The 27,637-nt window shown below is 39.2% G+C and overlaps 1 protein-coding gene across 1 annotated transcript; it reads right to left on the bottom strand.

The window, feature by feature from the left end:
* Positions 1–17,436: 17,436 nt before the first annotated feature.
* Positions 17,437–21,000, bottom strand: LOC145626259 (transcription factor MYB83-like). Its single transcript, XM_081678693.1, has 2 exons — positions 20,318–21,000; positions 17,437–18,837 (listed from the first exon to the last, which is right to left on the bottom strand). The coding sequence occupies exons 1-2, from the start codon at positions 20,836–20,838 to the stop codon at positions 17,973–17,975; spliced, it is 1,386 nt and encodes a 461-aa protein (XP_081534819.1). The 5' UTR covers positions 20,839–21,000; the 3' UTR covers positions 17,437–17,972.
* Between the last annotated feature and the right edge of the window lie 6,637 nt (positions 21,001–27,637).

The following is a 27,637-nucleotide window of genomic DNA, read 5'->3' as shown; positions in this document are numbered from 1 at the left end:
TGAAAGAGAAGGTCCAAATCCTTATATTTTTAGGGGCAGTATACTCTTTAATAATACTCCTTGTCATTATTATTACAATTTATCGTTGTTTTTCGAATAGAAATTCGAAAGTTGTTCCGGATAGTAATAATTTAGTGAGAGTCTACAGTATATGACGTCTATTGATATGTACCGTAAAAGTCATGTATTGATATGTCACCCTGATTCTACGCTTTCCTCCCCATCTTTTTTTCTCCATAAACTTTTATGGTATCAAGTTTGATGCTTGAAGCAAATGGTTATTTGAAGGAACAATCCTTCGACAACCTTACCTTGAAGGTTCGATCAGAAAGCTAGAAACCCTAATTTGTGTTTCCAAATATGAATCAATTAATTACATGCTTTGATTTTATTTGTTCTTAATGTATTACTCCATCCGTTTTTAAATACTTGCTCCATTTTTCCATGTGCGGAGTTTTAGGAGAAAGTAATAAAATATGGAGGTAGTAGGGTTGGTAAAAGAATAAAAAATTGTAAAAAGCAAAAGTAGTGGAGAGAATTGGATGAGAGAGAATATAAAATTAATAAAATATGATTTATGTTAGGTCCACTAGTTGAAAGAAATGAAGTAATTATCATAAAAGGTTTCCAAATAAAGAAATAGAGCAAGTATTTAAAAACAATGGCAAAAGAAAAGTGGAGCAAGTATTTAAAATCTAAGGGAGTATAATGGAAACAAAGCTCATTAAGTTATTTTTAGATTAATGAAAAATTGAGATTAAACAATTAAAGTCGTTGATCCAAATACTATAGAAATCAATGTTAATTAAAATTGTATTCTGATATCATTGTGAGAAGTTTTTTATCAATTAATCTCATAGATTGCGATTGTTGCCACTTACAAATCATAAACTTTTTTTTTTTTTTTTTTTTTTTTAAATTTACTGGCCATAATAGTTTCGTAATACTATTGGGGTGATTTTACATCTCCTTTTCTAGAAAAACAATTATACAAGTATAAAATTAAAGGTAGAATTCACATCAATAGCTTTAATTTGGGATTTAATTTTACCTTGCCTATACTACATTATCTTATTTCTACATCATTCTTTACAAAATCTCCCCAATATGTGGTTTGTACCTTAGTAATAAGCTTAAGGTCAGGTCTATCAGAGTATCTGTGTGAAGATTCAGTGTAGATGTGTAGTATATATTGAATTGTACTCGTACTTAATTACACTTATGGGTATTTTTTGTAAAAAAATTGATACTAATGGATTATAATACAAAAATACATGTGATGAGCCCAATAACAAACTAAGGCCTTTTTAATAAGACCAATACAAAACACTTGTATTTTTAGGTGCAACAAACTAGGGGCTTTTTAATAAGACCAATACACAACACTTGTATTTTTAGGTGCTGACATTTGGTCTAGTAAGAATTGTGGTCACCGTTGTAACCATGTATAGGCGTTGTTGTAAGCCTATAATAGATATCCACAAGTTTCAATCCAATCACATCAAGTCTACAATAATGTATTGTAATAGGGTCGTTCACTCGTTTAAAACTGGACCGAAACGAACTAGACCAAATGGAAAGTTGAAAATTTGAGCTTTATGAACTCGAGACCGAACATGAAGAACTGGTCCAAAACCCTCGTCTAACCGGTTTAAATCGGTTTTTATTTTAATGGAAAATTGAAAGAAAAAGAAGTAAAGGAAAAATAACTTGTCTTATTCTAGAAAAATTGTATATGGTGCCAAAAAAAAAAAAAACCATCTTAGAGCCCATATTGGTTAGAGCCCATATTAACGTATGATGGATTATATTTGGAGAGCCTATAATATATTTCTTGACTTAGAGCCCATATTGATTGGTTAGTTGGTTACTTTTTTATTTTATTGTTTTGAACAACCACATATTTTTAGGTGCACACTCATGCACCTAGAAATAGGTGTAACAACAGCACAATATGAACATTAGCTTTTCAGAAAGTGAACATTAGGTTTCTTCTCCTTTATTTTTCTCCTTCATTTTTTATTTTCTCTCTCCTCTGTTTTTTTTAATTCCCCCCCCCCTTTTTACACTATTTTTATTGAATTTGTTTCTTACAACATGAAAGTAGTTATTAAGTATGAATTTTTGTGTGAATTTCGATTTTGTGCCTTAATTTCGATTGATTAAGGTATATATGAATCTTTGAATTCACAAATTATACTCTATTTTTTCTCCTTCCTTCTTTAATTCTTTTTCCTCTGTTTTTTTTTCTTATTTTTCTCGTTTTTTCGATTTAACGATTGAATATGTTACTTACAATATGGAATTGGTTGTTTATTTGATTTTTTGAATTCATATGAATTGGTTTTTTTTTTTTTTTTTTTTTTTTTTTTTTTTTTGCTTTGATCAATTTCATTTGTGTATGAATTTCATTTGATTTTCTGCATTTTTTTTTTATCAATGAACATAATCATGCAAAATATGAACATATGCATAGGTTCCCTTAAATGTGAACATTAGCTTTTCAAAAAGTGAACATAAGCATAAAACATGTGAACATATGCATTTCAGAAAGTAAACATAACAATTCAAAATATGAATGTAAGCATTGGTTTCCTTAAAGTGAATATAACCATTTAAAAGGTGAACATATGCGTAAAAAATATGATCATATGCATTTAAGAGAGAGAAGATATGCATAAACCTACTTAATGAGAACAACAAATATTTACTATGAATATTTACATTATGAACATATAAAATATTATTATGAATATAAGGCATTTTATTATGAACATAAAAAATTGAAGAAATAAAAATAATATGATTATGAAACATATGCATCATAATTCATAAGTATTAAAAATATGAACATATGAATTCAAAATATGAACATATGCATTGGTTCATTTTTGAATGAGTATGAACATAATTAAGCATTTTAGAAGGTGAACATATATATAAAAAAATATGAACATGTGAATTTAGAAAGTGAATATAAGCATTTCAGAAAGTTTACAAACGGATTCAAAATATGAACATAAGAATTCAAAATATAAACATATGCATTTCGAAATGTGAACATAAAATATCCGCTTGATTTTACTAATTTTTTTGACAATTCCAATAATAAATTTCGAACAATATTCAAACAAAATTAAGTGATAATCATATAAATTCAAACAAAATTAAGTGAAATTTACATAAAATTGCCTTTTTGGGGAGGATCCTTTTGATTTTGCATCTCTTTCCTAATGTCCATTGAAGTTTTTGCAGTTTTTTAGTGAAAGAATGAAATAGAGGAGAGAGAAAGTGAAAAAGAGGAGAGAGAAAATCATATAGAAGAAGAAGATTTTTGAGTTTGGAAATGACGTTACATTTATTGGGTGTGGGTGGGTGTATTGCAGTTTCCGTGTTTTTTAATTTTAGGGTTTTTTTTAATTGGGTTGTGTGTAATTAGGTTTTTGGGCTACGTTGTTACACCTATTTAAGGTGCACAAGGGTGCACCTTAAACTAATTGTTGAACAACACCCTTACATGTAAATGGGCTTTGGATGGTTTAGTGGAATCGCTAAATTGATTTACTCTTTTTTTTTTTTTTTCTTTTTACAAAAAATAATAAATTACATCATAGCACATGCAATATATACAAGTAATGCAACCAATCAACCATGCATATACCTAGTACCAATATTAGTCTTGTTGGTATATTTGAGAGCGACCTTGAAATGATACTCAACACTGTTAAATACGGGTTTGGGCCGCACCCGCAAATCAAGAGAGAGAGTCCACTTTACAAGTCCAAAGGAGGTTCCATCCCAAAACCATATGACAACAGGATTATCGTCTTTCGTCAATGTGGGAGTAGCCCTATAAACCATATTTGAGGGCGACCTTGAAATGATAATCAACCCTTACCTGTTTATCTTAGCTAATAACAATTTTATTACTCCGATTCGTATTTTTCTAGGTTCATACGTGTTTGGGTCCAATTCAGTCCAATTGGGCCTAGTCGTTAAATGATCCAATTAAAAGCCCAAGGTCCAGGTTCAACTCTCCAATTGTGCTAAAGTCAAGGTCAGTCCACCAGACATGTCAATTGGGCCACGGCCCACATTCTCCATATGTGCTAAGGTATAAAAGCCTTCAATTCATTCATTTGTACACAACACACAAAGCCTCAGGCAATTAATTCTCTTGCATAGCTTTCTCTCTCTACACATTGTACTGACTTTAGCATCGGAGGGGCCTTCCTCGGCAACACCCCCGAGGCTAGTTTACGTGTGTTTGCTGTGCAGGAAACCTTCGGCCCAACATCCCTTGGACCGAATCCAGTCTTCACCACTTCAACGGGCCTTCGGCAAGGCCCCATTGTTTTCACCCGAAACAATTTGGCGCCGTCTGTGGGGAAGACTTTCAAAAATCTTTAAGCCAAATTTCTAATCAAAATCATCTTGCAATCATCTTAGTGGCAATGGCTAAGAACCGCAAGAGCAAAAGCCTCCGTCAGGGAGCAGGCGAAAGGCCTAAAACTCCTACACCATCACCCTCACCGGACCGGAACTCTCCCAAGGGTGCCAGTTCGGGAGGAGGATCATATAGGGAGGATTCCCTTTCTCCCGTAATTCACAACTCTCATCAGAGGCCGAGTCCCTCTCGGTCTAGTAGAGATCAGTCCGGTCATAGAACTCATTCCGTGCCCCAAAGCCAACCATTGACCGTCCGCTCTCATTCCCACACTCAGCCGAGGACCCCTTTGACGGGGCCCAGCTCGGAGGAGGTGGCGAGAGCCCTGGCAGTGCTCATGGAGGCCATGAGGGCACAAAATATGCCTCCACCTCGCGATCGAATTCCTCCGCACACCCGGCATCAGCGGAGGAAGCTAGACCACGATGGTGGAAAACCTCCTTCCTTCCGGGAACTGGAAAAGTGGGAAGAGGATACCTGGAGAACCGAGAGAGAGAGGAAAGAGAACCCTCAATTTTTCTCACGATCCTCAACCTCTCGACCAGAAACGCATAAGAGCAGCAGCTCAGCTTCTCGGCCAGAATCTGCTTGCCGAGAACAACCTGAGACTGTTCGCCGAAGCGTTCTCGACCGACTCGGCGGCAAGGAACCGAGCGTGCACAGTCGCCTCTCGTTCCCTACAGCCGAAGCCCAAACTTCCCAGCCAGGGACGAAAACCACTCCTACCTCTCTAAGAGGGCGGAGCGCGGTCCCTTCGGCCAGGAACAAGGGCAAGGCTGTTATGCTACCCACCAGTTCGCCATTTGAGCAATGGATACTGGAAGAGCACGTGCCCACGGTTAAAATACCGTCGCACATTATATATGATGGGACTTCGGATCCGAAGGACCACATTGCCTCGTATGAGGCTCACATGCATCTTTGCCCCAGGTCCGAAGCGACTTGGTGCAAATATTTTCCAACCACTCTCAAGGGGGTCGCGCAAGCATGGATCTCCAAGGGAGTGAAACAAGGCTCTATAACAGGGTGGGACGATCTGTCCTCCAAATTTAGGAGCAAGTTTTCCACGGCAAACCGCCGAGAGAAGACTACTGCAGAACTCATGGGTCTGCAACAGGGGGAGACCGAAAGCCTCCGAGACTACCTGACCCGTTTCAGCAACGAGTCATCCAGCGTCTCTCAGCTGGACCAGGGGTTAGCCGTTTTTGCAATGCAGAATGGCCTTCAGCCTGGGAAGTTCCTAGACTTCATGGTCATGCATACCCCGCAGACCTTGGAGGAAGCTCTGAATGCCTCGGATAAATTTATCCGAGCCGAAGAGTGGAACAAAACAAAAACCCAACCTCAATCTGGGGGAGGGAAGCAAAAACAAACACCCTTGTCTGAAGGCCAAGGCCAGAGGACAAAGGGAAAGGCCAAGGCCTCGGAACAATCTTCGGCCAACGAGCCGAGGAAGGAAAAATCTGCCTCGTTCACAGGTAGATACGAGTCTTACACTCCGCTCTCTCTTCCACGCGCCAAAATTTACAGCGTGACGAAAGAAGAGCAGAGTTACCGAAAGCCGAGACCACTCCCAGAGTGGTATCAGCGAAAAAATAAAAATCAGTGGTGCGAGTTCCACGAATCTCCGGGACATAACACTGAGGAGTGTATCCAGCTGAAGGACCAGATCGAAGACATGGTCCGGAAGGGATACTTGAAAAAATACATCGCGGATCACCGCGAGAAAAAGGAGGCCGAGAAGTCAGCAAAGGACTCTCGGCAAGACCTCGACTTCCCCCGGAAGAACAGTAAAAGTGCGGAGGGAAAATTCTCTCCGATCAATGTTATCTCGGGAGGAATATGCTCTCGGAGGGAACACAAGCGACACCTTAGGGCTCTGACCCACCAGGTGAACAACGCCGACATTCAACCTCCCCAGTCGCCGGTGCCGAACATGACGTTCACAGCCGCCGACTGCCGGGGGGTGACGTTCCCTCACGAGGATCCGTTGGTGATCATCGCCACGGTGGCCAACCACGACGTCAGCAAAGTCCTTGTTGACGGTGGCAGCGGAGCAAACATTCTATTCCGAAAGGCCTACAATCAAATCAAGCTGAAGCCCAAGCATCTTACGCCAGTACCCTACCCGGTATCCGGATTCAATGGGGCTTCAACTTACCCAGATGGGGAAGGTGACACTTCCTGTCACCATCGGCTGCGATGAAGCGGCCAGGAATGTCATGACTGAATTTTTGGTCATTGACGCTCCTTCAGTGTATAACGTAATTTTGGGGAGACCCATAATTCACGAGATCCAAGGGGTCGTCTCAACTTATCATCAGCTGATGATTTACGTCTCAGACGCCGGCTTCCCCGAAAGGATCCAGGGCAGCCAAAAGGACGCCCGAAGGTGCAACTACCTCAAGCCATCCACTAGTCGCCCAGATGACGACGACAAGGATGAGGAGGAGAAAGAAAAAGAAAGAGAGCCAAGCACAAAAAAGCCGAAAGGCCTAAGCGCTTCGGCCCAAGGTTCTGTGCCCAGAGAAAAAGGGCCAGAAAGGGAAAAGGCTAGCTCTTCATCCGAGCCGAAAGACTCAGAGAGCCAGCCGAAGAACAGAAAGTCTGGGACGCCGGCTGACATAGACAACAGGCCAGATTGTGAAGAGTCCAGTCCATCAACAATGGACATGGACCAGCAGACTGAAACGGTCGAATTGACCGAAGGAGACGCGGAGAAATGTGTAACAATCGGGATGGACCTTGATCCGAACACCCGTTGTGAACTTATTCAGCTCCTTCGGGACAACAGAGATGTGTTTGCTTTCTCGGCAGCTGATATGCCCGGGATAAGTCCAAACCTCATCTCCCATAAGCTTAACGTTGACCCAACGTGTCGACCAATTAAGCAAAAGAAGCGGAGTTACTCTGCAAATAAGAACCGAGACATCGCAGCCGAGGTCAAAAAGTTGCTGGAGGCAGGCTTCATCGAGCCTTGTCAATATCCGGAATGGCTGGCAAATGTGGTGATGGTTCAGAAGGCCAATGGTACCTGGAGGATGTGCGTTGACTTCACGGACCTAAATAAGGCTTGTCCGAAGGATTTCTATCCCTTGCCGAGGATCGATCAGCTAGTCGACTCGACAAGTGGCCATGCCTTGCTTAGTTTCATGGACGCATTCTCAGGGTATCATCAGATCTTCATGCACCCCGACGATCGAGCAAAGACGGCTTTCGTCACGAACGCCGGGGTGTACAATTATAAAATGATGCCCTTCGGATTGAAAAATGCGGGGGCAACCTATCAAAGGCTGGTGGATCAAGTTTTCGCCGATCAAAAGGGCCGAAACATGGAAGTCTATGTTGACGATTCGATCGTCAAAAGCAAAAAATCTGAGGACCATGTTAAGGACCTGGCTGAAACCTTCGCCACCTTAAGAAAGCATCAAATGAAGCTGAATCCGAAGAAGTGTGTCTTCGGCGTGAAGTCAGGGAAATTCCTTGGGTTCATGGTCAGCAAGAGGGGGATTGATGCCAATCCCTCCAAAGTCAAAGCAGCGCTTGACCTTCCCGAGCCGAAAACAAAGCGGGACGTTCAGCGGCTCACCGGAAGAATGGCAGCCCTTTCGAGGTTCATTTCCAGAGCTTCGGATAAGGGGTTACCTTTCTTCAAAGCCCTGAAACTCCCGAAAACAAAGGAGCTCGTTTGGGAGGAAGAGCAAAAAGAAGCCTTCAAGCAGCTTCGGGAGCATCTGGCTCAACTCCCAACGCTGGCTAGCCCAGCAGAGGGAGAAACTTTGTATCTGTACGTGGCTGTTAGCCCATCCACCATCAGTGCAGTACTGCTGAAGGAAGAAAGCAAAATTCAGCAACCGATCTATTTCGTCAGTCACACCCTGACGGATGCCGAGACTCGCTACCCTCTACTCGAGAAAGTCGCCTTTGCGGTAGTGGTAGCGGCTCGGAAGCTGAGGCCCTATTTTGATTGCCATCAGATAGTGGTCTTAACTGATCAGCCGCTGGAAAAAGTTCTCGGCAAAATTGAAAAATCTGGTAGGCTGGCCAAGTGGGCTTTTGAGCTCACCGAATTCAGCATCAGCTACCAGCCGAGGGCTGCCATAAAGGCTCAAGCTTTAGCGGATTTCTTGGCCGAATGCTCGTACCAAGAGACGCTAGATAATGAAAGGAAAGTCTGGACTGTGTTTACGGATGGATCCTCCACCGTAAATGGTTCAGGGGCAGGGGTAGTGATAACCTCTCCCGAAGGCAAATCCTTTGAGTATGCACTAAAATTTTCTTTCAAGGCTTCGAACAACGAAGCTGAATATGAGGCAGCAATCGCTGGCCTAGAGCTGTGCATCTCCCTGGAAGCCGAGCATGTCTGCCTGAAAACAGACTCTCAGCTAGTTGCATATCAGATCAGTGGCAGCTACGAGGCCAAAGAGCCCTCCATGATAGCCTATCTTGCCAAGATCAAATCAGTCATTGCAAAGCTGAGAACCTTTGAGGTTCAACTGATCCCAAGGGGTCAGAATACTCAAGCCGATGCACTCTCCAAACTTGCTAGTTCAACTCTCACTGAGCTGAGCAGATCTGTATATGTGGAGGTGCGTCGAGAAAGAAGTGTCGACGAAGCACCTGAAGTGTGCTGCGCTGACCCAGAGCCCAGCTGGATGGACCCCATCCTAGCTTTCAAGCTTCGGGGAGAGATTCCCGAAGATAGAATCTTGGCCTCCAAGCTGAAGAGAACCAGCTCAAGGTTCATCGTCTTCAGGGGGGAGCTTCTGAAAAAATCCTTCTCAGCCCCATTGCTGAAATGCGTGGGACCGACAAATGCAGATTATATCCTACGGGAGATTCACCTCGGCATCTGCGGGAACCACATCGGGGGAAGGACCTTAGCCCACAAGGCATTGAGGGTCGGATATTACTGGCCCACCATGATCTCAGATGCTAAGGAGCTGGTTCGGAAATGCGAAAAATGTCAAAAATTCGCACCAGTTATCCATCAGCCAGCTAGGGATCTTCAGCCGATTCTTAATCCACTCCCGTTTGCCCAATGGGGACTGGATATACTGGGACCATTTCCAGATGCTATGTACCAGAAAAAATGGCTGATAGTCGGTGTTGATTACTTCAGTAAATGGATCGAGGCCGAAGCAGCCTCGAACATTACAGAGCAAACTGTCAGAAAATTTATCTGGCAGAATATCATCACTCGTTTCGGCATCCCGAGAGTATTTGTCTTCGATCATGGGAGGCAATTTGATAACTTACCGCTGAAGCGGTATTTAGATCAGTTCGGCATCAAACTGGCATATTCAGCGGTATGCCACCCGCAAAGTAACGGACAAGCCGAAGCTGCAAATAAACAGATCCTAAATGCCCTCAAAAAGAGGGTGGAGGATCAAAAGTCCAAGTGGCTGGAGGAGCTCCCAGGAACCCTTTGGTCCCTACGGACAATTGAAAAAGAGGCAACGGGCTATTCACCTTTTGAACTGGTGTATGGCGCCGAAGCCGTCCTCCCAGTGGAAATTGGCTCTGAGAGCTTACGGGTGCACCACTTCTCAGCTGAGAATGAGCAACTGATGAAGGAATCTCTCGATTTCCTCGACGAAGTAAGAGACTCAGCCCGAGACAGAATGGCTGCTTATAAGCAGAGAATCAGCAAATTTTACAACCGAAGGGTCCATGCAAGGCCCCTCAAAATTGGAGACCTTGTCCTTCGGAATGCTGCTGCAGTTCAGAAAGGCCGAATCCATGGGAAACTCTCAGCTACATGGGAAGGGCCCTACGAGATCAGTGATGAGCTTCAACCAGGGACATACCGACTTCGGCAGTTGGATGGAACTGAGTTGAAAAATCACTGGAACGCTGATGTACTGAAGAAATATCATGTGTAAACCCTTCGGGGCAGAACAATCTTTGTAAGTACATTTTGAATTAATGAAAGGCCTTGGAGCCACCATTTATATAAACATTTGCAACTTTTTATTCTTTCAAAGTTTTCTTTGTTCTATCTACTCTTTAAGGGTTTTTATTCAGCCCTGTCTGAAACCTTCGCCTCCGGGTAACTGGGTTTCGGATTGCTGACAAACCCGTCTTTTTAAAGAACACTGGTCTTCCAGCTGAAGTCAAGCTTCAGTAAGACTTGTTCTCCAAAGACATGAGTCCATGGACAAGTCTGGGATATTGCCTTAACTGAGCCTCGTATCCCAGAAAGCCATTATCCGAAGCATTGCCTTCAGTTGGCCCTGTGTTTCGGATATCCATTTTTAAAGATAGACAGAAAATCAAGGATATCAGCAACTGTTGGAAATTTTTTATTCAGCCCTGTCTGAAACCTTCGCCTCCGGGTAACTGGGTTTCGGATTGCTGACAAGCTCGTCTTTTTTAAAAAAAAAAAAAAAAAAGAAAGAACTCCGGTCTTTCAGCTGAAGTCAAACTTCAGTAGGACTTGTTCTCCAAAGACTTGTTCTTCATTCTGGGGTATTGCCTTAAATGAGCCTTGTATCCCAGAAGGCCATTATCCGAAGCATTGCCTTCAGTTGGCCCTGTGTTTCGGACATCCATTTTCAAAAGATAGAAAAATAAAACCCAGCTCAGTAATCCAAAGACTTGAATCTTTAGATTTCTGAGGGGGCAAGAGGCACTACCAGTGCAAGTCTATGTTCAGCAGAACTCTTTAAGCCAAAAATTTCTCAAGATCAGAAACAGTAAAGCATTCAAAATAAGACAAAGCAGTTAAAGAAAGGAACATCAGATTAATAATTCATGCTCAGAAAGTGAGCTACAAGTTCAAATAAATCAAAGACTGTATCGGCAGCCGCCCACAAGCGGAAAATAACAGCTGCCGAAATACGTACAGAAACAAAAATAAACTGTTTGTACGACAAGGCAAGCTGAAGCAAAAAATAAGGCAAAAAATTCAGAAAGCGGCAAGTCTAAAGTTGAGCGCACGATGAACCGCAAGATTCTGAAGACGACTGCCCGAGTTCCTATGCTTCAGCCCGAGGATCAGACTGATCAGCGTTGTTGGGCCCCATGGTGGCCTCAGCCCCAGCAGCAGAAGAGGCGGGCTTTGCACCCTGCTGAGCCTCCCTCTCCCTCCGTTCAGCCTCCAACTCCTCCCTCTCAGCTTCTTCTTCGGCTTCCTCAGCCTTAAGGATTTCAGCTTCGATTGGAGTTGCATATTTCATGTGAGGGTCTTCGGGATCCTGGACCCATTCAACACATTTGGACCAGTCAAGCTTCGGCTCAGCATGTAGGCAGACTCTTCGGCACACTCTGAACCCGTTTCTAAAACCCATTTCATACTCTTCTTGGGTATAGATGCGGACCTTGAGTAGAGCCTCAGCATCAGCCAGCTTCTTTTTCGTCTCCTCCAAGTCTTCTTTGGATTTCTTTAGCTCATCAGCAAGCTTGGAGGAAGACTCTTTCTGCTCGTCCAGTTCCTGCTGAAATTGGGAAGCCTTGGTCTGAGCTTGGGTCAACTTATCTTCCTTGACCTTCAGCTGATCCTCAGCCTCTTGGAGCTTGGCAAGTTGAGCTTCAGAGGCAGTAGCAGCTTCGGAGAGTTGGACATTACGAGCCTGGAGCGCCTCTTCAGCAGCCATTCTGCTGGCTTCAAGAGCTTCCAACTTCTGCTGCACTTCAGCCTGTGCAGCAGTTCCTTCTTGGATTCGGCTCCCGATGGCAGCTTTGAATTTGGAAATATCCACTCCCATGTGCTCCTGAAGAAATTTTTCCCCTTCCATCAGCGGGGGGAAAACTTCCTTCTCCATGGCATCGCAGAAGGTCTGAAGGGCTTCAGCAGCTTTCTTTTCATACTCTTCACCCTTCTGCTGCTTCTCTTCAGCCGCTGCTTGCTTCAGCTTGGCAAGCTTTAGCTCCTCTTCGGCTACCTTCTTGTCGTACTCAGCAGCGTCAACCCTATCTTGTAGGGTATCTATCAGCTCTACAGTGAGAGTCTGATTGTGCACAAACTGGAAACAGGGGCACAAGTCAAAAAACAAAACAAACAAAAACACAACTGAAGAGCTGAAGTGAAAAAGAGATCAAGGCAAAGGAGAATCACCTGCATCATCAGCAGTTGGTTAGACCTGGCTGGGTCTGGAACTGATCTGCTGGATTCGCCCATCCCTGCAGTGGCCTTCAGCGACCAGATCCTCGCCCTATCTACTTCGGACATGCCAGCAAAATTGCCGAAGTAGGCTGCAGCACCTTCTCGGTTCTGACCCCATATGAGGTCCCAGATATGATCTGGGATTGGCATTCGGGGGGCCGAGAAACCCATTTCTCCAGACTGCAGCGTCTGGAAGGAAGGGAAGGATGACGATGGAGCTTCTTGAGTCTTAGATGGCTCAGCATCCCCCTTCTTCTCAGCAGAGTCAATTACTATGACCTCCGCTTCTTCATCAGGTGTGAGGACGAAAGCCTCAACCTCTCTTGCAATATCGGTTGTGAAACCCTCAGCATTGGGCATCACAGCATTCTCATCTCTGTGCTCAGCAGCACACTCTTGAGCTTCCTCTTGAACCCCTCCCTTAGGATCGGGAGTTTTCTGATCCACCTCCATCTCGGGAGGTGGCGGAGGGGTCCTCGGAGGTGATTGAGCCGGCGGCCGGGGAACCCTCGGCGATCCACCGCCTTCCTCAGGTTCCCTTATTTCGATGCCGATGGTCATCGGCCTCCTTTGAAAGTCATGAGGGCCGATGATGGCCATCCTTCGTCGCCTTTTTTGAAGCGGCTGCTCGTCCATGTCTGAGTCTTCAGACTCTTCTTGTATCTGGTCTTCGGGACGAGCAGGGGCTTTACCCTCTCTCTGTCTATTACTCTCCTCGGACTGTAAAAGACAAGGGGGGACGAAGGGTATGAGTAACAGCAAAAAAAAAAAAAAAAAAGCAACAGCAAAGCTGAAAAGCTAGGTCTAAAGAACTCACCGAAGTCTTCAGCAAAGCCTCGTCTTCTTCAGCTGCCCTAGCTGCAGCTTCTTCTTCAGCAGCTCTGGAAGACCCCACTCCTCCTTCGCAAGCTTCAATAACCCGTGCAACCTCTTCGGCTGTACGGGCAGCTTCAGCTTCTTCGTCTAACAGCTGAAACAAGGGATCCCTTTTCTTCCACCAAGGCTTCTGCTTCTGATATAGAGCAACAGCCTCAATTTGGAAATGGGTAGAGTCTAGATGGACTTCCCTATGCTTCGATTCAGTGATAGAAGGAGCCCGAGCAGTTACGACACGTTCTCGGTTGACGGCGAGACGATCGTAGTTAATGCCAACGTTGGTCTCGTCCCGCTCTGAAAGAAGAAGAGGGAAAAGATTAATTCAGCTAGGTCGGCACAGCAGAGAAGCACGAAGTAAAATCAGAGGAAAAGATATAATTAAAAGGCCTCGGCCCCAGCCGAATAAACTTACCATCCCTAAACTTTCGGCTGAGGCCGACAGCTGCTAACATGTTCTCTTGGAAGACATAATGCGTATCGGGGAGCCAAGTCTCCGGGATATGCTGCATCCGACCGCTGCCTCCCGGGTTCGGCCGCTTGCCAAAGATGTTCTGCTGATTAAGGTTCGGATCCGAACCGTCACCTTCGGGGGGACCCAAGCTTCCCATCTCGGGATCAGGCTCGGCAAGATACCTGGGGGCACTGAAGACGCAAGGGTGGTCCGGATCTGTGGGCGCCCTAACCCAGATCCATTGACCTCTCCAGTCTTTGTCTGAAGAGTCATTCGGCCACATGGTCAGATACTGGGGTCGAGACTCAATCCGGTACCACCCAGAGCCGTGATGTCCGTGCCCACTTTGAATATTTGGCACTAGCCGATGGAGCTTTCTGAAGCAGTGCAGGTTCGGCACATACCTGAAGAACTTGCAGACCCACAAGTATGTCATCACCCTTCGGATGCTGATGGGAGTTAGCTGACATAGAGAAATGTTATAATGGATCAGCAAGTCTCGGACGAATACGTCCAAAGGGAACCTCAGCCCATACTGAAGTTGTCTTGTATATACCCCCACATACCCCGGGGGTGGACGATGGATTCTATCGGATGCCACGGGCATTCGGCACCAATACCCATCAGCTTCAAGGATGCCGTAATGCAACTCAATCTGCTCGGCAAACCGATACTGTTCGGCATTCTCTACCCACCATGAGTAGGGGCGGTTCTTTACCATGGCCGAAGCCACTTCAGCATCCTCCCACTCTGAAAACCCAGGAAGGATATCCCAAAGGACGGCGGGAACTTCATCATCTCGCCCAGAAACGCTCGGCCCCTCCGCCCCCTGAGGAGGAGCCGAAGAAATGGGAGTTGCCCTAATCCCTTCAGCAGGGTCAGATTCTGCTCTCTGTCCATTCCAGGTCCCCGTCCTGTTCCTAGGATCGGGAATCGGCCTTGCTCTTCTTGGAGCACGGGCCCTACCTCTAACTTCCCTCGCCATTGATGAGTTTCGAAGAAAAAAAGTCGAAAAAGAGGAAAAAGAGTTGGAATTTGAAGAAAAATAAAAACTAAAATCAAAGGGAATTACCTTAATCTGAAGCGAAAGTTGCCGATTTACGAAGTGGTAGTGACGAATCTCAGTTTCTAAGCTCAATGCTCGGGGAATTTGCGAAGTTTTGATGCGGGTTCTTGGGTTTTCTCTCGAGAGTTCTGGGTTTGTGTTGGTGAAGAAGTGAGGAGGGATGACGCGCCTCTGATTATATCTCCAAGAATGGGAATTCTGGGAGTCTGCGCTTTAATTTCTCTTAAATACTCCACTAAGTAACCGTTAAACACACGACCTCACGATTAAACCGCCCATTATCCGTCCAACTTCCACAATCATTCACCTAACCGTTGTTATCTCATTAATTACGGTTTAAATCCAAATTTCTTGGATTAATTAAATCATTTACTTCCCTCCTTTTCTGATTAATCAGACCTGACCCGTCATCCTTCCAAATCGGGTCTGGGGGGCAAGTTGTTTGGGTCCAATTCAGTCCAATTGGGCCTAGTCGTTAAATGATCCAATTAAAAGCCCAAGGTCCAGGTTCAACTCTCCAATTGTGCTAAAGTCAAGGTCAGTCCACTAGACATGTCAATTGGGCCACGGCCCACATTCTCCATATGTGCTAAGGTATAAAAGCCTTCAATTCATTCATTTGTACACAACACACAAAGCCTCAAGCAATTAATTCTCTTGCATAGCTTTCTCTCTCTACACATTGTACTGACTTTAGCATCGGAGGGGCCTTCCTCGGCAACACCCCCGAGGCTAGTTTACGTGTGTTTGCTGTGCAGGAAACCTTCGGCCCAACATCCCTTGGACCGAATCCAGTCTTCACCACTTCAACGGGCCTTCGGCAAGGCCCCATTGTTTTCACCCGAAACAATACGTACGATATAGCTAGAGTAATAATCAGAGTTAATGAGTTGTCCTTATTGAAGATTGTACCCTAACATCATTTTTTTCATAATTTTATTACCAATCTCAAGCTCTACCTTGATCCGTACTTAATAATATTATAGTAAAGTTAAGATTATTGAAGGATAAATGATAAAGGTATTAACATTGTAAGGCTTGAATAGGGATACCTCAAATTAGAATTTAAGCCTTGTCCATCTATGCCACTTTTTTTTATTTATTTATTTTTTTAATTTGATTCCCTATACATCAAAAAAAAAAAAAAAAAAAAAAAAAAAAAAAAAAAAAAAAAAAGGTAGTAGTTTCTTCTACAAAAAAATTCAATCTTAAACACAAAATCTCAAAGGAGAGAAAACAATAACAAAAAGACAAAAGTTGTGTGATTAAAATTTATTAGTCACGTATGTTTTGATAATCCTTTAAGTTAAAGAATGAGAAAGAAATCAATACACCCCTTTAGAAAAATACTTTTGAAGAAATATATATTTTCTCACAACCTTCTAATTTATAGTATCAAATGATATGATTAAAGTGAATATCCAAAGAAACGTGATTTATTTATTTCTTTCCTATCTTTCTTATTACAACTTTATAAGGTTGCATGAAGACGGTCCAAAACGGAATTAAGAAGTGAGTTTGGTAGTCTATTTTCAGTATAATTAACTTCATTTTTACGAAAGGTTTCAAGGGATTTTATCAGCCTTCCTTTCACTATCCTAAGATTATTACAACATTCGAGATTTAATTTAATGCACAAAATAGTAATAGGACAAGTTATTTATACACTACTCAAATTCTCAAAGAGTGAAATTGATTAAAGTTGTTTGGTACTATCTTATCCTCCTTCATTGTCAATCAACTCCTTAAATTTTGAACTTTATTACTAACTTTCTGTCTGTTAGTAACTAATTTCCACATGTGATGTCATTTGCTTGTAAGCGCACTTTTCATCTCGTTTATCCGTTACTTAGTGCACTTGAATGATATATAATTAAGTTAACACATATAAATGTCACGGAGTTAAATAGGTGGTGAAAAAGTAAATTACCGAGTGAGGTGGATCGGAGCTTGATGAAAAGCCGTGAGATGAATATAAGTTATTAGACATTTCATACGAAGTATAAGTTTTCAAACATGTATATAAACATTTAAACATGTTATATAAGTTTTTGAAAATTTGATTAAAGTTCTTGGACGTATAAATTAGTTTTTGGGTGGACTTATGGTGAAACGGACTCACCCACTACTTTGTGATCAGTGTATGTTACCTTAGGTATGAGGTGAGGACACGAGGTAGCTTGTCTATAATAAGTAATTCATTCACCATGAGAGCTTTTTGTCTTAATGAAAAGCAATGGGATTAAAGTTAAGTGCACCATAATTACTCCAAGAACCCAACTACCAAGGCCAATAACACTAAGTTAAATCACATCTTAGCACCAAAGAAAAAGGAAAATCCAATAAAATCACATCTCTCAAAAAGTGATTAAACACAATAGAAAGATATCATGATGTTTAAGAGAGAGATAATGAGAGAGAAATAGAGAGTCTTCATTCACATCAATGTGTATTACAATCAACATGCAGCCCACTAATAACAAACTTAATTTCAGCCTCAACAAATTAAAGCATATAATATACTTTGAATTTTTGTACAAATGATATTCTTACATGACTAGGGTTCCTACCAACTACCCTAAAAGCTTTTTTGCTTCTGTATAGCTTTATGACTATTCACATATCTCCTTCACAATTACATGAAACATTTATTGGTAACTTACATATAGTTTGATCAAGAATGGTAAAATAAAAATAAAAATAAAAATAGAAACACCATATATGCCTCTTAGTTACAGAGTATATATATATATCATGTATATTGTAATCTATGTCTAACTATATAACCTTTTTGTAGGTGATCTTATTAATTATGGAGCTTGTGACAAGCTTTGCCCCTCAATGGCCTAATTACAAGAGCACGAACTGGCCGACAATCCAGTTCGTCCAGTTACTGGAGAGAATCCTGATCCGTTTGTATATGAGGCTCGATTGTTGTAAAATTTCAAAGAGGAAACGAAAATGACTTGGAATATTTAAAAAAGAAAAGGGAAATAATAAGGAAAGGATGAAAAGAAGAGGGTTGTCATTCAACTTGGTAATCAATGAAGGGGAAGGATGAAACATCCCTCATTAGTTCCTCTAAATCCCATTCTCCCAACCTCGAATCGTCTCCTCCTTCCCAATTGTTTCCAACACCGGGAACCACGGCCGCCTCGAATTTCTTAGCACCACTACTAGTAATGGAGTTGTTTAGAGGAGTAGTGTTGTTTGTGCCGCTAATTATGTGGTGGTTATGATCAAAATGATTATTGCTGTTGTTGTTGTCAAAATGATTATTGTTGTTGCTAATAGTAGTGTTTCTACCAAAAACAATATTTTCGGAAACTTGAGTATTTTCTTCAATGCTTATTGTTTCCAAAGAAGGAATAGAAAGCTCCCCTTGTAATAACCCATAATTATAGTTGTGACTTCCAAGCATCCCATAACTACCACACATCATACCATGATGATCATCACCATTACCCATGCCATGATGCATGGGTGCCATGCTCATGCATGATGATGCATCCATGTACCCATTACCACATGAAGACATGTCAAGACTATTAGTAGTAGTATTATTATTGCTATGATTTACCATGTTGGGCAAAGGATGGTCCATAATACCATGATGATGATGACTTAGAGGAACCATGGTTTGCATAGATGATGATGTTGGTGAGGCGGAGTTGTTGCTCACATACATGGCCATAATGCTGCAGGGATCCTGCATAGCCATGAATCCTCCAACCATCCCATCTCTCGGCTCCGTCGACAACGATGAATCACTAGCATTAGGTGATGAGGAGGTTGATGAACTCTTCATCCTTTTCTTTACAGTTGAGTTCCAAAAATTCTTTATCTCGTTGTCTGTTCGTCCTGGCAAACGAGCCGCGATTTGGGACCATCTAGTTTGATCAAATAAACAAAGCTTAGTCAAGAAACAATGTAGTAGTATATGTGACAAAGATGTTAGTAATAAATTGATAATAACTAGTATTACGTTTTCAAAATTGCATGGGTTTTTTTTGCATGAACCTAGAAATTTGAAAAGGAAAAGGACTTTTGGAGTGTCTTCAACTCAAAGTGCAGATATTAGGAACAGAAAAATTAAACAGAAAAATTTGTGTCCCTTTCTTAAAGAAGATATAGTTTCACGCAAGTATCACAGACCATGTGCAACACCAACCAACATCATATGTATGGATAGGACATTGCTTGTTTTGTAGGGTCAGTCATTTCTATCAAAATAACTCATATAAATATATAGTACCCATGCTACTCATAGCAACTAAGGTGGAAAATAGAAGTGTTTGTCTATACTGCTCGGATGTTGGATGAGATCCTCGACACTCAGACATGGATAGACTCTTCAATCATTTAGGACAAAAACACTTCAAATTTTTCATAGAATAGCACGTTAGAACATTGTGCTTCCTAAATCTAAGTAACATATGTCGATATTTATATATAACAAAATATTAACAGACAAGATCATGTATGTCCTCATCACAAAGCATGAATGAATGGATCGAGCTGAGGTTGACTAAAAAACCCTATGTTGTCACATTCTTCAACCACAAACACCATATAGTACCCAAACTCAAAGACGAGAAAAGGAAAGATCAAGAAGAGAGTTATACAGTACTAAAACTCAAATGATAGTTGTTTTCATTCAAAATATATTCCAAGGTGAAATTCTTTTCTATTTCCGATCTTAAACTTGAACACTAATTGAAAATTCAATGCAAGAATGTTATTGTAAGCTAGAAGTACAAAAAGAACCTAATGATGCACACATATGAAAAGGATATTAAGGTAACAAAAGTCTCAGTTGAATGTCAACAGGTTTAATTATGCTAGTCATTTCTATTTAGAAGAAAATAAGATCGATTATCAGCGCAAATTTCGATTAATGAATATAAATTCAAAAGGTAAGTGCACTAACTATTAAAATGTGGGGTTTAATTTGTAAATCAGACAACCTCAAATATAGTTAAAAAAAATCTTTTAACTAAAGATTAAAAAAAACCCTTAATCAAAATATATATATCTAATTAGTAATAAAGTACTTTGCTCAACTTCAAAATCTTAATGATCATAACAAAAGCCTCCAAATGGTGATATTTTAATGTAGAATTGCATTAATCAAAAGTTCAAAAACACTTATCAATGCAATTATATGCTAGAAATCAAATGTTAAGACAAGGGAAATTTTACAATAAATTAGGAAAGTTAATGATAAAAAAAAAGTATCTTAAAACATAAGTTACGTTTTTTAAATTTTTTTTTTTTACCATCAAAACATTAGGCACATAATATTACTCCTTGAATCCAAACCAATCACAAAAGAGAGAAAAAAAAGGCAGGGAAAGAAGCATAATCTACCTATTGCCAAGGAGGGAATGCAAATGGATGATGAACTCTTCTTCTTGAGGGGAGAAAGCGCCGCGTTTAAGGTCAGGCCTGAGGTAATTAATCCAGCGAAGGCGGCAGCTCTTACCACACCTTTGCAAGCCAGCATTCCTAGCTACATCACTCCAACAACCCTGTCCATTAGTAAGCATATAGTTAACAAGTTTATCATCTTCTTCGGGTGACCATAAACCCTTTCTAAGCTTGACACCGCCATTAGCATTACCACCACCACCATTTCCATTAGTATTATTGCCCTTGGCCGCGGGATCAGCAGGCTTCCTCATAGCTAGGCTCAGCTTAAATCGAATAATTCGTGAGCTACTCGATCTTGGCTTTGGAAAAACAATCACTGATCCCACAATGAAAATCCCTTTGAAAGGGAGAGGACCAGCTAGAGTGAATATTTCTCCAAGTAGGGTGATGTACAGAAATACAAAGACTTTTATAGAGAAAGAGAAAGGTGTATATATGTATATGTAGGCAGGTATCATATAGTGGCAGTGATCTTCATCATCATGAGTTTGATGGTTGTGGGGTTTGCTTAGATTAAGAGGAAGAGAGAGAGAGAAAGACGAAAAGAGGGGACAGTGTTGGTTGATAGGTCAAGTGAAAAACGGTTTGTAGATCCTAAGTAAAAATAAATAAAATCGAGATAGATTATACTCCCTCTGTTCCATAATATTCTTCTCACTTTTCATTAAAAACCGTCTCATAAAATTATCTAGCTTACCCCAACCTAACACACTTTTTAAGACCGCATTTTTTTCATTACACCCTATATCTCTCTCTCATCCTAAAGAGATCACATGTACCAACTTACATTACTTTATTTATTATTTTTCGTATGTGTATCTACAGTAAATGAGAAGAACTTTATGGAACTGACGAAGAGAGAAAGAGTAAATTAACAAGGCCGGTCTTGTCTTTGACTCCATAGCTTTGTCTTTTGCCAATACTATCTTTCTTCACTCTCACGGTAATCATCATTCATATCATCTATGGATCATAGGGCAGCGTGAGATATAAAACTTTGTTTTCTAACCAAGCCAAGATTTTTGCTTCCAAAACACATTATCCCTTTTTCTCTCTCTCTCTCTCTCTTTCTTTCTTTCTTTCTTTTTATTTTTTTTCCTTTATTTTCTCTCTCTCATGCATACACACGTGTATTAGAAGTTAGTGAATAAAGATGATAAACAGAAATAATAGCTTAATAAGATTATTGTTATACCACGCATCGAACGATCATAAGTCCAGATCATCAGTCTTAGAAATGGAAAGTTTATTGGGTGAGTAATAATAATTCGAATAATGAATAAAAGTGAGCCATACAAATAAATATGGTAAGCAAATTATAGCAAAAAAATTCCAAGAAAAAACTGAAAAGATTGAAGGAGATAGGAATGTTACTCAATACATACAGTTGCTGTTCGAATCGCAGAAAATCCATTGGAAGATTAAGTACAGGAGCACTTTTCGCGTTCATGGAGCTCACACATGAATCATCCCAACCTGGATTATAATCAAGTAGTCATGAGGAATTCTAGGAAGAAATCAAGTATAAAATGGGACCCATTAATGAAAACTAACAGCCATTTATAATATAAACATCAGTCACTTTGCACTAAGTTAAGTGCAATTAGTTCTTATTGTTGTTAATTGATCTATACATAATTAAAGTGCATTATGATTCAAGCATGCAGTTATTTTAATTTTCCTTACATTTACAGTTACCTGGTTCATTCAGCATATATTAATAATACAATAATTATTAAGCATGAATAACATGAACTGAATTTGTTCTGAGAAGCAAATCAGAGTATGTTACTGTACCTGCACTGTCCTTGTATTAGTCAGTGTTACCTAATTTGTGCTTCAATACAGAGTAATACAAATCCGACAGGGTCGCAATTCGCTACCTAGTTTTGTTACACTAGTACAAAAGGGGTACGTGTTAACGTGCATCTTGTATAGTACTCGTAACAATAAGTAACATGTTTTGGGTTGTGGATTACTAAAAATAATTATCGCGTTAATTTAACACGAGGAATACTTAGATCGAATTGAATGACTAAATTTTGCAAAGTACAGTAGCATTAATAATGATAAAATTGAAGTAAAAAAAAGTCTGGTCCATGTATATATATAGGAGTATAGGACCATGAATGGAATAAAAATAAGATGTACGAATTTGCATAATTACTAAGCAATTTCCATGGTGCTTCCACAGAACTAATCATAAATCATTTTAGGGAAATTGAATAGACAGAGAAGATTGTCACCTTTCTAATGTAGACACAAAAAAAACAAAAAAATAAAACCTTGATAACAATATCACAAAGATTCTTCTATGTTTTTATTGAAACAAAAGCTAAATTGTCAAAATTTAGGGAACAAAGCAGAAAAGGGTTGTATTCTGAATATTTATATTTTTCTTACTTTTATGTAATCTAGCATTAAACTCTTTCTAGATGCAAAAAGTACTCTTATCTATTAGTCATCAGAGGAAACAAAAGCAATTATCAATTTACCCAATTAGCAAATACCCAGTACCATTGACATAATGATTAAACTTACTTGTGATTCTCAAAGAGACACGTCGTGTTCAGTTTAATCAAGGTGAAAAGAAAAAATAACAGTGCATATTACTATCTCGTCTAGTTTTAGTTGTCACGTTGCTAGTTTATAGTATTCTATCAATGTGACGGTTAATATTGTACAAAGGGAGTGGTAAATTGTGACAACCTTAGCGAATCAAAAGAGAATATAGTCATGCATCCTGATGCTTTTCATACCATAAGCCTCCAAATATCACATCAGAAAGAAAATAGCTATAAAGGGCTACATCATAAAACTAAAAACAGACAGTAACTGCTGTAGGAGACCTAATCATAGCAAGTTAATACAATGGGCGCCTATAGAAATTTTTATCACAGGTAGATCCCTTTTTTCATACTACCCCATCTCCTAAATCCGAAAATAATAGGTCACATTCTATATAATTTATGTAAAACTTTGAATTTTTCCGTATTACCCTTAATGATAACTTCAAGTACGATCACTTAGAAATTTTACAAGACTAACTAATTTATGGCATGATTGACACATAAAACTCTTAATGGTGAATGACATATATGTATGATATTTACAATATTATGACACAATTCTTAATGGTGAATGACATATATGTATGATATTTACAATATTATGACACAATACCATACAAAATGATCACTAATCGAATGTGGTTAATTTTAGAGATATGGATCAAGTATTAAAAAGAGATGACTAACAAAGTCTAAAATTAAATATTCGAAAAGAAAAGTGAAGGTGACTGCAACAGGAAGGTAACATAAACAAATGCATCTATCCATGAAGATAGAGTTGAAGACATACTGTTAATAGCTATAGATATGGGTGCAAAACTAATAAGATTGTATGCATAACATGCAAGCTACTCAATAGAATGAACTTTCCCATGCTTTCATTTGACAATAATTTATCAGAATGCAAAATCAGACAATAAAAGAACTGAAATAGTACCAAAAAGAAAGCACTCCATTGCCTTTTTCTTCTCTTTTTTAATTTTTCAAATGAATACCACAAACAAAACCAAAAATAATAAAAATGATTATTTTTTTTTCTTAAAAAAAGAATAGATAACATAGAAGCTACTCCAAGGGAAATAACTTTAATTCTGATGCTTTATCTTTACTGTAGTCTAGAGTCTTTATCTTGGGCAAGCAAACATGCCCTGTTCAAAAATCATGAGTAGCAGGCCCAATTGTGGAAAGAAAACTATATACTATATTCTATTCTTTGCAGGCCAGAATTATATTGTCTTTAAGTCCATTACATTAGAATTCATTAGATAAAAGTATAAAATTGAAAGTTTTATTTGAATAAACAAATTTAGAAGAAGTTAACTTGAATTTTGCATAATATAAGGACCACCTGGACAATTCTGAAATTTTCTTAGACACACAAATCACCTGCTAAAATAAACTAAAGGAAGTGCAATGATGCCAATAGACAAAAAATATGACTAAAAGAGCAACCTTAAAATTAGGGAGGAGATATAATGTAAACATTTTGGCATGTGCCTCTAATGATTATGTTCAATCTTTCACCCAATTGATGAATTACGTAGTATAAAAATGGGGGCAAAGTTAAATACCAAAACCTAGCTTAGCTAGATTTTATCTTAGAGTCGTAGACAATGGTAATGTTTTAAGTTAAAAACTCTATAATCGCAATCCAAAATTAGAAAACAAAAATTGGAATACAAAAATGACAACCCAAAACAAAGTATTAACCCAATACACAAATCACAAAGCTTCAACATTTGACATAAGATAAGTAAAGTTTAAACTAGGACTCTAGGAGTTCATCCAATGCTTATTTAATTTCAAGCTACCTACAAAAAAAAAAAAAAAAACTCTCTAAAATCGTCCCAAATAGGAAAAAGTCCGATGTAACTCTCTTGTGTTTCGTTAATCATTTCTTGATGTAAAACACATATATTTAGACTAGTAAGTCGTAACTCATATAATTGCTAGGGGCCGATCTTGTGGTTTTCGATAATTGATTTGGTTGATTAAGGCCTTGTTTGGCAAATGATTGTTGGCTGGTTCACTTGGCTTGTTTGACCAGCTGGAATGTTTGGCTGTTTATAATGGCTTTTTAAATTGGTTGTTTAAGTTGGCTGTTTATAAAAGTGTTTGGTAAATTAATTGGTGGTTGTTGGCTGTTTATTAGATAATTTGTGGGCCAACAAGCCAAAAGCCAACAAAAAAGATACTCAAAGCAGCTTTTTTATTTTGGCTTAAAAGCCAGCTTTTTCGCTGACTAAAAAGCCAATTACCAAACACATTTTTTGGCTGTTTGACCACCTTAAAAAGCCAAAAGCTAACCAAAAAGCCATTAAAAAGTCAATTACCAAACATGGCCTAAGTGTCTCAACATTGATTTTGAGTAATCCTTAATGCATGTACAATCCCAAAAATCATAAAAAGGGAGTGACAATTAAAACGTGCTTAATGTATCACTTTCACTTCTTTCTACCACTTTTTTTCATGTCAAACCCCTTTTTCAGCATCAAATTTGAGAACAAATTATGTCCATTATTTTCTCTCCTAACTTTTGTGAATTTTCAGTACAATAGCGTAAAATTGCAGAATTAATACAGTCATAAACACCTAAAAAATCAACATTAATAAATTTCTACAGTGTAATAACATTTTCAGCATGATATTACCAGCAAATCTAACATCCTAAGCAAAAAGCTAATTTACATTTCACAAAAGTATAGATCATAGGAAATCATACTTCATTTTTAATCAAATTATAAACTCAAACATTCGATTTGCAAATTGAGAAGTTAAACGTAAACCAATAAATTAAGCAGGAAAATAACCTCACCAATTTATCGGAATGGATTTGAAGAAATTTGAAGCCATTACGTAGCAATTCTTAGGTTCGAGATTTGGTAGGACAACAACATTTGTTGGGAGAGTGCTTTCATCAATTGGGCTTAACCCGACTTGAATCCGAACTTAGTATTGCTTCTTAACTAAAATTACTACTCCCTTCGTCAGTAAAAATAGGAAGGTAATTTAAGGACGGCCGGATATGCTTGCAAAAAAAAAACTTTGTACTTTGCAATTGGAGAGCACGGAGGTCGGAGGCGTGACGATCAAGCTTCATCGGATTTTTGAAAAAAAAAAATATTATAGAAAAAGTTTTTAGTTGATGAGTTGGGCTGTATATTTCAGTTTGTCAAACTAAAGAATGGGCCAAATTTTGCTAAGCTACTTTTGAATTTGTCAGAGGGCCTGTTGGTGAATTATGTCTAACTAAATAATGGGCTAGTAGTAAAAGGCTATAAGCAAGCTATTTGATTTTTTGGGCTTGTTCGGTTTACTATCATTTTTTTTCCAACCAAGAATAGGGATGATAATCTAATCCGAAAACAATCCAATCTGATAAAAATAAATGAATAATTGAGTCAAATTCAAAACAAAGAATTTGTATCCAACTTGTTCTAACTCTTCTAAGTAGCATAGGGATTAGGGAGTATACAAGTATTATTTTTCAACCCTACAATTTATGACCGGTTTTATAGACTTTTGTTGTATGCATTTGGCTAATGTTTTGACGATTTATTGCATTTGCCGAATGATTATTATAAAAATGGTAATGATCATTAGATTAGTTATTGAAATAAATTGAGTGAAAACAAAACTAAGGGTCGAATGCAAGGAATTCTAGTTAGATTACCAGAATTGGATGTCTGAGCCAGAGTTCACCAACAGCTCTTAAAGTCGGAGGTGAATTATGTGTGATCAAGGAAGATAAAAGGCAAGGAATTAGTTGATCAACATTTATTGAATACTCAAGTTGTAATTTAAAAAATCACACTTGTTCGATCATGAATACAAGGTTGCAACTTGCAAGTCAATTGCATGGAAGGCAACATCCTTCAAGATCACAATATATATTCAAAATTTTGCTACCCACTTGCTTACTTTTTGTTTAATAAAATGAGATTATCTTCAAAAACAAGTTGATTATTAATTAATTATATGATGTGTTTAGGTGAAATGCAAATTATCCACTATTCTCAATCTCTATTACCCAAAATTAAGACTAGGTACATAATAAGTTCAAATTAATCTCAGATTTAAACTTCCCTTTTCTAGCCCCCACATAATAATCAATCATTATCTTGCCCTTTATAAAGTGGGTCCCATTTCATACACACCATTTCTTATTTTTCTTGCTTTCATTATTTTTCAAAAGTTTAATTATTTTGCTTTATTTCATCCTCAAAATCTTATTCACATTTTTTTTTTTTTTTTTTTTTTTTTGTTGTTGTAACAAAGTTGGAAGATGTTGATGCTAGGAGCAGCCATTTCAGCAGTGCCATTGATATTGTTGATCCCACCAATGAGAAGATTTAGTATTTTTGTTATAAAATTTGAAGATATTTTTCAAGATTTCATTGCTCAAACTTCTGTAATATATAATCGCCTTCAATTTGTAGGTTCTCTTATTTTTGATGCTTCTTCCTCTCGTACTAGGCGATATCAATATTAAGCTTTACTATTGGCTTATTGGATATGATGGTTAGTTTTGTTGAAACAATTTTGTATATATTCAAAAGAAATAGAGGAAAGAATTTTCAGATCGTAGATTATTGTTGTTGTTGTGGTGGTGGTGCAAAGTAGGCCATCTGAATTTTCAAGTATTAATTTAAACTATACTTCTAAATGATTTTTATAGACTATAAAT

The sequence above is a fragment of the Chenopodium album genome, chromosome 4, assembly GCF_948465745.1.
Source record: "Chenopodium album chromosome 4, dcCheAlbu1.1, whole genome shotgun sequence".
NCBI lineage: Eukaryota > Viridiplantae > Streptophyta > Magnoliopsida > Caryophyllales > Amaranthaceae > Chenopodium > Chenopodium album.
The sequence above is the reverse complement of the archived record's forward strand: the minus strand, read 5'-3'. Positions and strand labels throughout refer to the sequence as shown.